The 13,202-nt window shown below is 35.2% G+C and overlaps 1 protein-coding gene across 1 annotated transcript; it reads left to right on the top strand.

The window, feature by feature from the left end:
* Positions 1 to 874: 874 nt before the first annotated feature.
* On the top strand, positions 875 to 1,917 carry Tap (basic helix-loop-helix neural transcription factor TAP). Its single transcript, XM_070293511.1, has 2 exons — positions 875 to 1,063; positions 1,346 to 1,917. Exons 1-2 carry the CDS (start codon positions 878 to 880, stop codon positions 1,883 to 1,885), a joined length of 726 nt encoding a protein of 241 aa, XP_070149612.1. The 5' UTR covers positions 875 to 877; the 3' UTR covers positions 1,886 to 1,917.
* The last annotated feature ends 11,285 nt before the right edge of the window (positions 1,918 to 13,202 follow it).

Raw genomic sequence — 13,202 nt, 5'->3', positions numbered from 1 at the left:
TTAAGAATTTAATAATAAAAAGAAATTTCTAATTCAAAATTTTTATTATAAAATTTAATAACTTTGGTTTTTCTTAGATATAATTTTGCGACGCAATTGCGGTAAAAACGTATTCAAGAATTGATTGTAAATTTGGGGGCTGCTTCTACACGATAATCCCGAAGCGGTGTAATCGTCCTAAAAACCTCTAATCTTCTAACAAGGCAGCTACATCGCCATGGCACGCGTCTAATGCATACACGAAGAAAAGCGGGGAGAGCGCTAGAGGTACCCCTCTATGATGATTATGGGGTGAACCTACTCGGTGCCCCATAGAGCCTTACGGTGGCCCTGGGCTCGCGTGGAGGGGGCGAAATACCCCCGGGACGGTATATATGTTCTAAGAGCCCCTTGCCACATGCACAGTACCAAATTGTACCCCGCCTAGTCCGTTCGTCGGTGAATTCTTATTTTCTCGTTTCCCGTTTCGATCCGTCACTCTCGTAATACGAATTTTTATTAATCGTATAAAGTTTCTTCTTGTCATTTAAAAAAAGTGCAGTTTCTCTATTCTGTGTTGTGTGAAAATTTATTCTGTCCCCGAATTGTTTAAAGGTACGTTCAAGATATTTGACGAAGTTTTAAATCTAGAATTACTGAATTATGGTATGTAGAAATCTATTCTGCATAATTTTTTAGATAAAATTTGATAAAAAAATGATAAAAATTTTTATCGATATTGTAGAAAAGTAAAGTAATTTTATTTAATAATCGTAAAACAGAAGAAGGTTCTATTATTCTTTTTAATATGTATAATCATATAATAACAGAACTTTGATTCGTATAAAAAAAATTACCGTAAATGTGCTTCGCGTTGCAGCAAGCTAAAGTCGGAGCGATGTCGTCGGAGTACTCCTTCTGTAGCGAGGGAGGTTTCGACGAACTCTCGAGCTCCTCCGATTCCGGTTTTGACGTGAGTTTTGAATCACCGAAACACGAAGTATCAACCGACACCCTTTTTCCTCCGGCTAAAGAAGAGAAGCGCAAAAAAACGCGAAACACTCGTTGCAAAAGTCCCACGCAGGTAAATATTCATAAGTTTATTATTATAAATTATAATTTATTTTCATCTAAACATATTTTTCCCAAAATTTTTTTGCGCAATGTAAATATTTTAATGTCTGAGAGATCCTGAAAAAAAAAATTGATAAATTCAAGACGTCCTTCAATTTTGTCTCCACGCAATCTTTATCTTATCTCACTTATTTTTCTAAAACCTTTATTTTATTTGTCTACTTTCTTTCTTAAAATAAATCTTTCCTCTGAAAATAATTAAATCTTTTCATTTTTTTCGTTTCGTGAACAGGTGCTGAGACTGAAGAGAAACCGGCGGATAAAGGCGAACGACCGCGAACGTCACAGGATGCACACTCTAAATGACGCTCTGGAACGCCTGAGGATGGCCCTGCCGACATTTCCCGAAGACACAAAATTAACAAAGATAGAAACGCTACGTTTCGCGCACAATTATATCTGGGCGCTGTCGCAAACCCTGGGCAACTCCGAGGGTGGCGAGATTACGGTCAACGTCGGCAACGTCACCGTCAGCATCAGCGAGAACGGCAACATGATCACCTCATCGACCGGAAGCTGCGCGGTGGCAGCCCAAAAGAGACTCGGGCCCCAGCATACCGCGGGCTTCCCGTATTCTCCTCAGGAGCGATTTGTCGCACCAGAATGGCAGGAGTATGACTGCTACAGCGATCAGAGCGTGAGTCCACCGATGCAGTACCAATCCTGCTACGATCAGAGGATGTACCAGGTTCATCGTCCTCAGCATCAGCTACCGCTACCGCCACCTCATCATCACATGCCTCATCACAATAATATGTACCAGTGTCTTTAGATATATCGACGGCGTGTACACGCTTAATTTGATGGGCAGCCAACTTCTTCAACGTTGATTATCTCTATCCACGAATTATTTTAGCTTATTCATCTACATCATTTCATCTACATAATCAATGTTTCAATATTAAAAAAGATAAAAAGACAGATATTTCCTGAATAACTATATCGAAGGATTAAATAGAGGAAGAAATTGAATATTATTGCATTTGAAGAATGACTGAAGAATGTTTTTTTCCAAAGAACTGACGTGAGTGTGTAAAAAGAAAAGACAGTGCTATGATTATATCGTTATCTACTTTATAAGAGAGTATTTTATTCGAGAAATATATCGAGTTTGATGACGACGCTTACAGTGGTGAGGGTGGTTCTTCAATTTCACTTTCAATCTTCAATAAGTGCATTTCCTTGTACATCAATCAAAAAAAAAAAAGATGGAAATAATCCAGATGTACAACACTATTTTTGCAAAAACAATTGTATAAAGTACTTTTCTTTTTTTTTAATTTTACCCATATGTTAGAAGTAGTTTAATCTAATGTTCGGTGCGGAAAAAATGTTTGATTTACCATTGAAAATTAATTATATGTAATTAATAATTGATGGATCTCTTACGTTTTAAATATCGTACTATTTGCGTTCCTTTTATTCTAGTCATCAATATTTTTAGCTGATCTCGAACGCTCGATCTCATTTTTGTTCAACGCATCTTAAGTTAAACTTAAGTTAACTAGCAATATATATATATAACGTCCGCCAGTGCTCTTATCGTAATGTGGAATATTGCCGATTGAGGGGGAGAAAATATATTGTATATAATTTATCAATAAAAGCATATTTTGCCTATCTAGTCTTCTTTGTGTCAACATTTATTATATATATATTTATACAATATATGTTATTTATATTATATAATACATTTATTATTTTTAATGATTTCTATTTTAATATTATATTATAAATTTTATTAAAAACACATCGAGGAGTTATATTGGAAGCCACAATTTATTGACTGTATTCTTCCAACGAAATGTTTCGATCCACTTTACAGGAATGAAATGGTAGCTCGAGAATGAACGAGCACGTGCCAGGACACGCGTCCTGCACCGAAGCCACCTCAGAGCAGATGTATCACAAATCGTGTCTGAAGTTACATCTACCCATATAATCCGAGGGATTACATGTAAAACATGACTGCGAAACGACCAATCAATGTAAGTGTTGAATAATCAATTTTCACAATTAGCCAGTCAGTCATTCTCAAATCAGTTCTCTATTCTCGACAAAAAATTTCTTACGCAAATTTTAAATTCAATTATTGTATTATTTGTAACGTCAATTGTTTCACTACAAAGATTATAAATGCATAATAATTGATAAATTATATACGCAAGTGTCGCGACAAAAAATAAAGATGAGCGACAGCTATTAAATCTTAAAGGCAATATAAAATTTTGTAAGCAAATCTGCATAATAATTAATCGTTTAATACATAAATTAATAATAATAATTTATAGAACATTTTTTTCTGTATTAAATTTTAGTATATAAAAATAAATAATTCAGAATTGGATCCGCGTCAAACTTTTTCCAAATATCTACGTCATGAGAAAATTTATTCGTAACAATTTTTCGCGGAGAATTCACTCGAGAAACAATCGCTTGTTATTATGCAAAAGCATCTCGATAAAGAAAGCGATTTGCATAACGAGAGCAAGTGGATATCCCCTTATTGTAACGTCAGGGCCAAGTGTTAGCAAAATAAATAGGAGAGTTCGATCGCTCGATCAAACGGAGAGCGAGCGAGAGAGGATCTGTCAAAACAGCCGTTCGGAGCGTTCAAAATGGAAGGATAATATTTTTCTGTCTGATCCTCGAGGAAATTTTACTCCACTTCCAAGACCCATTCTTATCCATTTTCACCCGTTCGCCGCGATAATATTGATCTACGGTTACGTAACTATTGCGGAAATATTATTCAATTAAAAATACGTCACATATTGAATTTCTTTTATTTTATTTTCAGTGACTATTTTTGCTCCTTTATTTTAATGTAATAACTCTTTTATAATTTAGATTTTCTTATTAACGATAAGATACAACTGGTCATTATAATGAGATAATTTTAATCTTAATTCTTTTAGTTAAAATGTTAAATATTGTTTATACATTTCTTGTTGTATCAGTTTTATTGTAGAAATTAATTTTAGGAATAAATGTGTAAATTTAGATGATTTAACAAATCGTTAATTCAGGCGCATCGATCCATCAAGATTACTATGTGAACAATAATTTCCTATACAAGATCTATTTGCAAACAGCGTGCAAGCTGCGACGAATCCGTTAGTACGCTCGATCGTTTCCCCAAATCTCGCCAATAATAGTAATGCCTCAATGGCGCCATTATGCGGACGATATATCAATGTGTGCACAGCGCGCGACAGACGGCCAGCATCTATAAAGGTGTTGGATTTTGGGGGATTCAATCAGTTTTTACTAAGGGCTTACATCCCGTAACTACGTCCACGTAGTAAGAAGGAAAAAAAGATAATAGCCCGTAAACGGGCGCAACAAAGTTCTATCACTCGTTTTTATCGCAGGATGTTTTCAATAGCTCAGAAATTTTATCTATGATTTCTTTGGAATTAATTTTTCTGTAAACCCTGAATTAAACGCATTTTTTTTTTCTCTTTCTATATTTTTTTTACTATTTTATTAATAATGATTATATAACATGGTTTAGTTAATTATCCGATAAAAGAATGTTTAACTAATTGCAAAGAAATATAATCTTGATTATTTATTTCGCGTTCCGAAGGAAAAGATATTTTTTTTGATGAATATATGACGATTTATAGATGCGAGAGCAAGCGGGATTCATAAATAAAGCGATTAATGACTTTTATCATTTCTTGAAATTTCGTACGATTTTTTTTTTTTTTTTTTTTGCGCATCGCAGACAATGATTTCGCTTTCGTTTCTGTCGAATGCGCATATCGATCGCCACAGTCGGCCCTCATTGTACCGGCGCGCTGGTCTGTACGGTGACATACTGGTGGCTGACAGAGAGACGGTAATTTCCCCCGTAGAGAGAGGGAGCGACACGGTCGCGAGGGAAACGGCGGGATCGGGCACGGGGGCACGGTCATCAGGAGGGTGAGACGGTTTTTCCTAATTCAGGAAAGCTCGTGAAATTACCTTGACCGATCGTTGAGCACTTAATCGAAGATTAATGGCCGTGGCCTTCGCAAACCAGAACTCTTCGAGCGCGACTTGTCCGCTCGCTGAAAGTCTAATTCGCTTCACGAATCAGTAGTCGTGTCATTCTTGATTAACAAGCTCCATGTCGCCGTCGTAAACGATTACGATAAACACAATCATTCATCAAAAATATAGAGACAGTCCTAATGTTTTGCAAAAGATAAAATGATACGTTCAATTCTCCTCTTAGCTTCTTTTTTTTTTAACCGATAAATTAATAAATTATTTTATCATTAAATACTACTAAATACTACAAAATAATACTAAAGTTTTATTATATTATTAAATGGAAGTTTATTCGCAAACATGTCTGGGTATATGCCAAAGGAAAATTCAGTAAGCATCATGTTTCTCTCTATCTCCGCATCTGTTTAGATGCAGGGTAGACGGCTTTTCATTGCAAGTCGGCATTTGCAGGCCTTTGTGGTAAACCACGAACAATACCCCGGTTACGCTACCACGTCCAACCAACCCCGATACACTATGGAACTCGCCACGATTTCTCCATTCGCGATGACTCGTCCGCGCTAAAATATGGAAAGCCTTATTTGAGTTGCGGCCGATCGGCGCTTTCCTCTCCATCCCTCAGTACCGAGATTCATGAAATTAATTAGAATGGACCGCGGATTAATGCGCGTACCCTCGCATGATGCATCGCCGGATAAGTCTGCGGAAGAAGAAGACTTGCACAAATTATACTGTGCATTTATGCATTGATGTTATTAAGATTAGCGGTACTGTTGTGAATAGAAAAATTAACAGCGATTGAAAGACTTATGAATTATTTATTAAGTACATGAATTTATAGAAAATCTTATTATACTTCTAAAGAGAATATTTGCTTAGATAAAATAAAAATAAAAATTGTTATTTCTATTATCGTAATGCAATTTGAACATCAAAACCAGATATATTATTTTATTAAGAGTTAAACTTGATGAAAAGAATAAAGTAATTTATTTAAACATGTGAAACAGACAATATTTAAATACTATGTAACGCAAAATTGCTTTTACGGAATTAATTTTATAATCAAATATAATAAAGCTCTCTGAATTTTTTGGAATTCGAGTAATATATTTATAATTCAGAATATTATTTTGTATTTGCATAATAAACGAGCATGGAGAATAACTCAGTATGAGAGAACCTTATCCAGCGGCCGTTATTTCGCGATTCTATAATTATCGGTGTCGCGAAAATTGACGGTTTCGTAAAACCGTCTAGTTGATGACAGAGACTTGACGAGAATTGCCACGTACGTACACGTAGACAACAAACGTATTCATGTACATATACGCATACGTACCCCATAGTTTGACTCCAGCGCTCTGGACGCATAGGGGGACAGATGTCTACGGGGGGCAGGTGTACCCCAGTGGTGCGCGTGCCAACCAACCCCCCGCCGCGCCACCCATTCAAGACTATAATTTACTTGAAGAATGCCCGACCCAGCCAGGCATTCATCCCGGAGTGACGTGGGTTTGCTGCTTTAGATTTAACGGCGACGCTCTCGATCGCGAGGAATCGATCGCAGATCGCAAGTCCGATTACCACCCATAAACCTCGACATTATATATATATATATATATCGGCGACGAATCGTATCTGTCACAATGATGACACTGATATTCGTGGGCGTTCGACGAATTAGTGCGAATAGTTTTTAAAATTTTGAACGATAAACTTCAATAAATAATAAAGACTAATTCAAGTCTATCTAAATCAGCACAATATCTATTCAATAAATACATAAATCAATTTTCGTAAATCTATTTTTCTTTTTTTTTTTCTATATTAAAATAAGCAAAAAGGAATAGACAATTGATAATACAATCGCTGAAATAAAAAATATGCAGAAAATACCAAATAAAATGTGCAGTAAAATTAAATCTCGAATTAGTCGACTGTTTACAGTATTGCTCGGATATAAATGCGATGCATTTTGGTAATGGCATCAACCGCCTTGACACTTTCGTCCCGCGCTTTTAATCACATGTAAAACCGGGATTAAGTCCGCGTGCCAAAGCCCTATCGTACAAATCATTGATTTACCTCCGTTGTGAGACGCGCTCCAAGCACCGAGTGCGTATTTTATTAGGCTGGTAGGGCCGAGATTATGCAGGATTACACACGCGCTGAAAGTATGTTTGATCTCTCGTCTCTCGTATCTGCCTCAGTTTTATTCGAGTCGAAGGGGTTCGAAAAAAGACAGTCCATTTAAACCCTACTAAAATAGGGCTTAGTAGACTCATTGAAGCAAACGTATATTTGCTCTGTTTGCGCTTGACTTAATCATTATATATGCCGTTATTAATTTGAAATGTCAATATTAATCAAAAATTGCGCGTGATTAAAAATAAATAATTAATATTTATCTAATAATTCAATGTTTATATTTTTATTTTATTTAAAATTTTTGAAAATAATATATAATATACAATAAAGAAATATGTAATATAAATTTATATATTTTTGTAATTATCAAATATTTTTAATATATTATATATTATTATATTAATTGTATCTGTTCAAGTAAGTATTATATGTATTTTATATAAATTGCTCCCATTATTTTTGTAGCGGTTATCTACGCGTTATGTCTGATCTGGAATTCGCCTTCCAAAAATTTACCTGTACAAATAATGGATATAGAGTTTCCTTTTCACGACCGCAATTATTGACTCACCGAACAAGCGATTTTCCCTAACTGTTTAAATCGTCTGTTAAAAGTAATTTAATATAGTAACCAAGAATAGCCCTTCGTTTTGAAATCGTTAACTACCGTTAAAAAATTAGTAATTTAATATCATACGTTCTTTCACGAAGAAGATTCAATGGGAAGAAGCTACTAGTCTTCTTTCACGGAAACATTGCTTTTTTGAATAGAGCAATCGTTAAATATCGACGGTCAGTTGAGCACAAAATCTAACCGACACATAGTAAACGAGGGCGTTTAAAAAAATTGTTAAAAAAAAAATAGTCTTAATCCCCTCTAATATATATAAAGCTATATAAGTACTTTTAAAAAAATTGTAAGAATAGAAAAATTTTTAATAAAAAATTGGATATATTATATTCTTCGTTTTTAGATAGATAATTAATATGATATTGACCATTTTATATTTATCAAGTTGACTCTTAATCAGGTGATGCATGACAAGTCATTGCCAACTTTTTCCGAAGCTGGAGCCCGTAATTAAAGTCGGCGGAAGAGTATTGCGTGCGCGCGGATTCTTTTATAAATATATTCAATGTTATTCCTACACTTTACACGGCTGCCGGTCCCGTAAGCAGTCAAGTGGTGCCCCGCGCGGATCTCCCCCCGTCGCGCCGGGTACTCCGAAATCCTGAATTCAGGGACTACCCCTGCGAACCCCTCTCGTCATCCCCCTTCAGTCACTCGCTGGCAGCTCATTAAACACCCACAGCTCCCCTGGTCGCCCTACGTTCTGATTTAACTATTGTTTAGCGCGCGTATGTGTGCGTCATCGTCGCCCATACGGAGCGGCGTGTACGGGGTGCTCGAAAAATTAATAACACGAGAAGAGAACATTTATCGTAGGCGGAGGGATCTTCCTGACACGCGTTTCGCGGATCCACGATGGAAAGAACGAGGAGAGAGGAAGTTTTCAAGAAAACTTATAGATGCGGGAAAATATTGTATCAAATAAAAACGGTATTAATAGAGGATCTCTATGAGAGCATGAGATCGTTTATTGAAAATAAGAATACGCACATCTGGAAGGGAAGATCTGTGAATCTAAAATCTCTATAGTAGATTCAAGGATCTATGAATTGAAGATCTAGTTTGGTTGGTTTGATTTTTTAAACAAAATTTTTCAGAGCCTTCTTCTAGTCGATCGCGCTTCTGGATTACACCGGTAAATTTTCGAGCACCCTGTATACGACAATGCTAATGTGTGAGCGATCAGCAACACCGTCACAACCAGCGCGCGTTCACCATCACCAGCAAAGGGATCGAACGAGCCATCTGTCCTTATTTTGGTGTCGTACGTACGAATGGCAGTGGTTCTTATACTTTGATGCACTTCGCGTACTTCATAGGATGAGTTATGCAGGCGGGGTGAGAAGGCAAAATTTTGTCCTTCGCGTGGACGATCCTCGAGGGAACTCCTAACGAGGTCGACAGCGATCAGCTAAATTTGTCGGTGCGAACACTTTCGATTTAATTGCGCGATTTTATTTGAAAACTATCACTTAGGCTCGATAATTACGTTAGGAAAAATTAAATTAATATTGTAATATTGAAAACGTTTACCCAATTTTTTTTTATTTAGTCCTGAAGAAATTTTTTTAAAACTGCATTTTATCCTAATGCAGCATATACGATATATATCATATTCGAGATTTCCGACGCCAGGCTTTTAATCATCGCTCATTAATAATAAATAATGTATAAATTATAAAAATTAAAAAATTAAAAATATATATAAATATAAATATCATCCACACCTTAAATTTATTTTATTATGGATATTGAGCACCGCCGGAAACGCAGAAGTAACGTGTCTTTCTCCCGGTATACACCGGCTCGAGCTTCGATTGCGATCGTTCAACCCCAGCAACCTACCTCACCCCTTTTCGCTCTCGTCAACGCGCGTCACCCGGTACATTATTATTTCATAACAATCACATCGTGCACCGGAACTGTCTGTTACGAGCACAAGCGACGAGTTAAAAACGATCATAATATAGCCTATAACGAAAATCTAGTTGTACGCTATTAATTTTTGCGTGATGATAGATCATTGTTTCGCTATTAATATTTATTTAATTTTATCATATATTTACTATCATTGTTATATCTTTGTAGTTATTTTTAGGATTTTAAAATTTATAGATAACGACAATGTAAAAATGTTGCTAATTTTTTCTCTAATATTTAATAATAAAGCTTGAGTTATAAAAAATGTACAGTATTCCAAGAGAAGGTATTTCAAGAGTATTTTAACTTTTTAATTATTTCCATTGAAGTACGTGTAACAGGAGAAGAGGGACAATTGTCCGGTTTGTCCGATTGTCCATCCGTCTATTGAATCATCTGCCAAAGAGTTTAAATTTCATCCACGTCCGTTCAACGACGAGCAAGAAGTTAATTACATCGTCCATCTCGACTGAAGGATCCACAAAAAAGCTTTTACTCGCTTGGATGATTCTCTTGGATGTTCATCATTTCTATCTCTATAGACTCTCTCTAATGCAAGGTATAAATCTTATATAATTAGCACATATTAAAAAAAAATTAATGACATTACATAAATTAAAAACTGGATAATCAATATTAAATAGTTATATGATAATTGTTCTTTTAAAATATAAATATGCTTTTTAAAGATGGATATATTAATATATTCATAACTTGTCAAAAAAAAAAAAAAAAAAAAAAATAGGCTTGTTTGTGTAAATACTTAAAAAGCAAAAGCTATTAACAGGAATAAATGCATTTTTCATCGAGAACTTTCTTAAGTAAAACGAGAGAATATATTTCGAAAGATTACGTTCTTCGATCTCGTGCCTTTTAACATAATTATTTCTGAATAAAAAAAATTACGTATCTTATGAATATATCTCTTCTTTCACGCGACAGGGCTTTCTCACGCGTACCGACGTCCTCACGGCGCTCCTGACCACCGTCTTTGGGCCACCCCGAAACCCCGGTAAAGCGTGCGCTCTATTTCACGGTTGTTTTGTAAGAAGCCGGCGCGGTCCTTTGAAATGCACCACTTCGCGGCGAAGATCTGAGGCGAGCCATCGAGAAAGGATTTTCGCGCTCTTGAGTCCTCAATTTCTCCTCTTTTCGACGAGAAAGATTCTTCGACGGGCGCGATATACACTCTCGATTTACCCAACTTTTAGAAATATCGATTCGGCCCTTTTGATCCTTGGAACGTAGCCGATCCGCCAGATCGAGCATGAGAAGAGGAGGACCTCGAGGGTGGATTTTTCCTAATTTTTCCTTCCGGTCGTGCGCCCCTCGTGGGAATGTATTAGATATCGATAACGCGTATCCGGATAACCGTAAATCATCAAAGAAAGATATGAAGAAAAGTACAAGGTAAGATATAGGGACAGGAAGTTCCCGTTATGTCATCGTGGGATCTAAAAGGATTGAAGAAAAAAAAGTTGAAATGAATATACCTGCCACTTTGCTTAACAAATCCGTTTACTTAGGAGGATTTCTAAGTGGACTTGAAAAAAACTTCAACATTCGACTATCGACATCATCCATCGTTAAATTTACTATATTCATTGAAGAAAGAAAAAAAAATCGACACATTTCAAGAAAAATAAAAAACAAAATATAATATTAAAATAAAAATACGTGTCTTAAATTACAGGAAAACACACACCTACAATGATATAGTTTCATCGAATTAAAATCATCAAACTTTATATATAATTTCACACGACATATGTACATGTACATATAAAAGATATTATATATTTAAAAAGGCAATTTTTCTGTTTTATAGAAATTTCGGTAGGAAAGGAATATATGTTTCTCGATTATATCGTCTTCCGACATATGTCTTCATTCCGGAAGCGACTGACGAGAAACAAATTGGCATTACGGTCGACATTTCATTTTTTTTATCGCGCGCCGCTTCCGGAAGAAAAAAAAGCTTGCGTGGGACAACTGCGCTTGCAGTTGGCAGACGGATTTGCCACACCAAGGACTAAGTTATGTATTTTCACGGCGGTTCGAAACGAGGGGGGAAACGTTGCGCAGGAAAATCGAAGTCGCGACGACCATGGCGAATCGATTAGAATGCGGTATACGGGGGTGCTCGCTATCTTTGTGAACCACCGAACGTGTAATTTCAAGGTAATTAAGCCATTTAACGAGATTTTCATCCCGTTTGCCTATTTGGCTTTGGAAGAACGAGATCATTATTCAACGAGATCATTATTTTTATGATTTCACAGTAATTTGGAAGAAACGTCAAGATTTAAAATTACTTTTTCTTTGAATTTAAAAAGATAGCAAGAAGGAAGAGAAAATATAATATTAACATATATTTTATATCGTTCTTTATCACATATTTTATTTATTTATATGTTCTTTAACACACTCATCTATCTATTTTTTTTTTATTCTTTTTTAATCTATATAATTAGGAGATACTATTATGTTAAAAAGAATATATATATATATATATATATATATATATATATATATATATATATATATATATATAATATACACAATATCTTTTATACATTTTTATTTTTATAATATCAAAAAGAGATAAAGAAATATGGCCGCCGTATTATTTTTAAATTTAAAATTAATGTATGTGATATCAAAAATTGTCCACGATTTTATTAGCTATCAATATTTGTACATGCGCGTATCATTGCATTATAAAGAATGTTCTCCGAATGACAAAAATCCGACGCAATAATTTGACAAACCACACGCACATTGTCATACGGTAATCCTTTCCGGCCAATTGGCTGGAATCATGCCACACTTTACTTACACGCTGTGAACTATCGCACGCGACACGTGTCAGCCACGTGCCGCGGAACCCAAGTCGTTACGATGCATCCTTGTGCGTATATTTGTCTACAAAGTGCGTGTCAAGCCTGCCAAGAATTGCTCACAGATAACGGGTGTCTCGATAAAAAAAAATGGGACAGCGATAAAATAATAATCCGCTCATCTGCAGTAAAGTGTCACGTGGCGACATGAGTGGCTTAAAAAGAGAACGATCAAAAAAGAAATAAAGAATAGCATTTAAATGAAATATTGTATTATAATATAAAGAACAGGTGTTATTTTAGCACTTAGATCGTCAAACAATGATCCATATGTCGATGAAAAGAAAGCAAAATTTTTTTTAAAAATAAATGTGTATATATATCAATTTATCAGAATAAATAATTATAAAAATAAAATATTATTATTATTATTATTATTATTATAAATATAAAAATAAATGTTTTTTAAATTACTATTAAAAAATGCAACGTTAAATTAAAAAATCAAACATGTTTGAGAAATGATGTTTTATCTTTTTATTAAA

The sequence above is a fragment of the Polyergus mexicanus genome, unplaced genomic scaffold (assembly GCF_030449975.1).
Source record: "Polyergus mexicanus isolate NDT 795.1 unplaced genomic scaffold, iyPolMexi1.0 SCAF_1, whole genome shotgun sequence".
In the NCBI taxonomy this organism is placed as follows: Eukaryota; Metazoa; Arthropoda; class Insecta; order Hymenoptera; family Formicidae; genus Polyergus; species Polyergus mexicanus.
This window is presented reverse-complemented; position numbering and strand designations above follow the sequence as displayed.

Excerpts from the sequence above, each read along its gene's own strand:
- Tap (XM_070293511.1), top strand. The coding sequence starts at position 878 with ATGTCGTCGGAGTACTCCTTCTGTAGCGAGGGAGGTTTCGACGAACTC. Across the intron at positions 1,064-1,345 it reads GTTGCAAAAGTCCCACGCAG|GTGCTGAGACTGAAGAGAAA; the intron begins GTAAATATTCAT and ends TTTCGTGAACAG.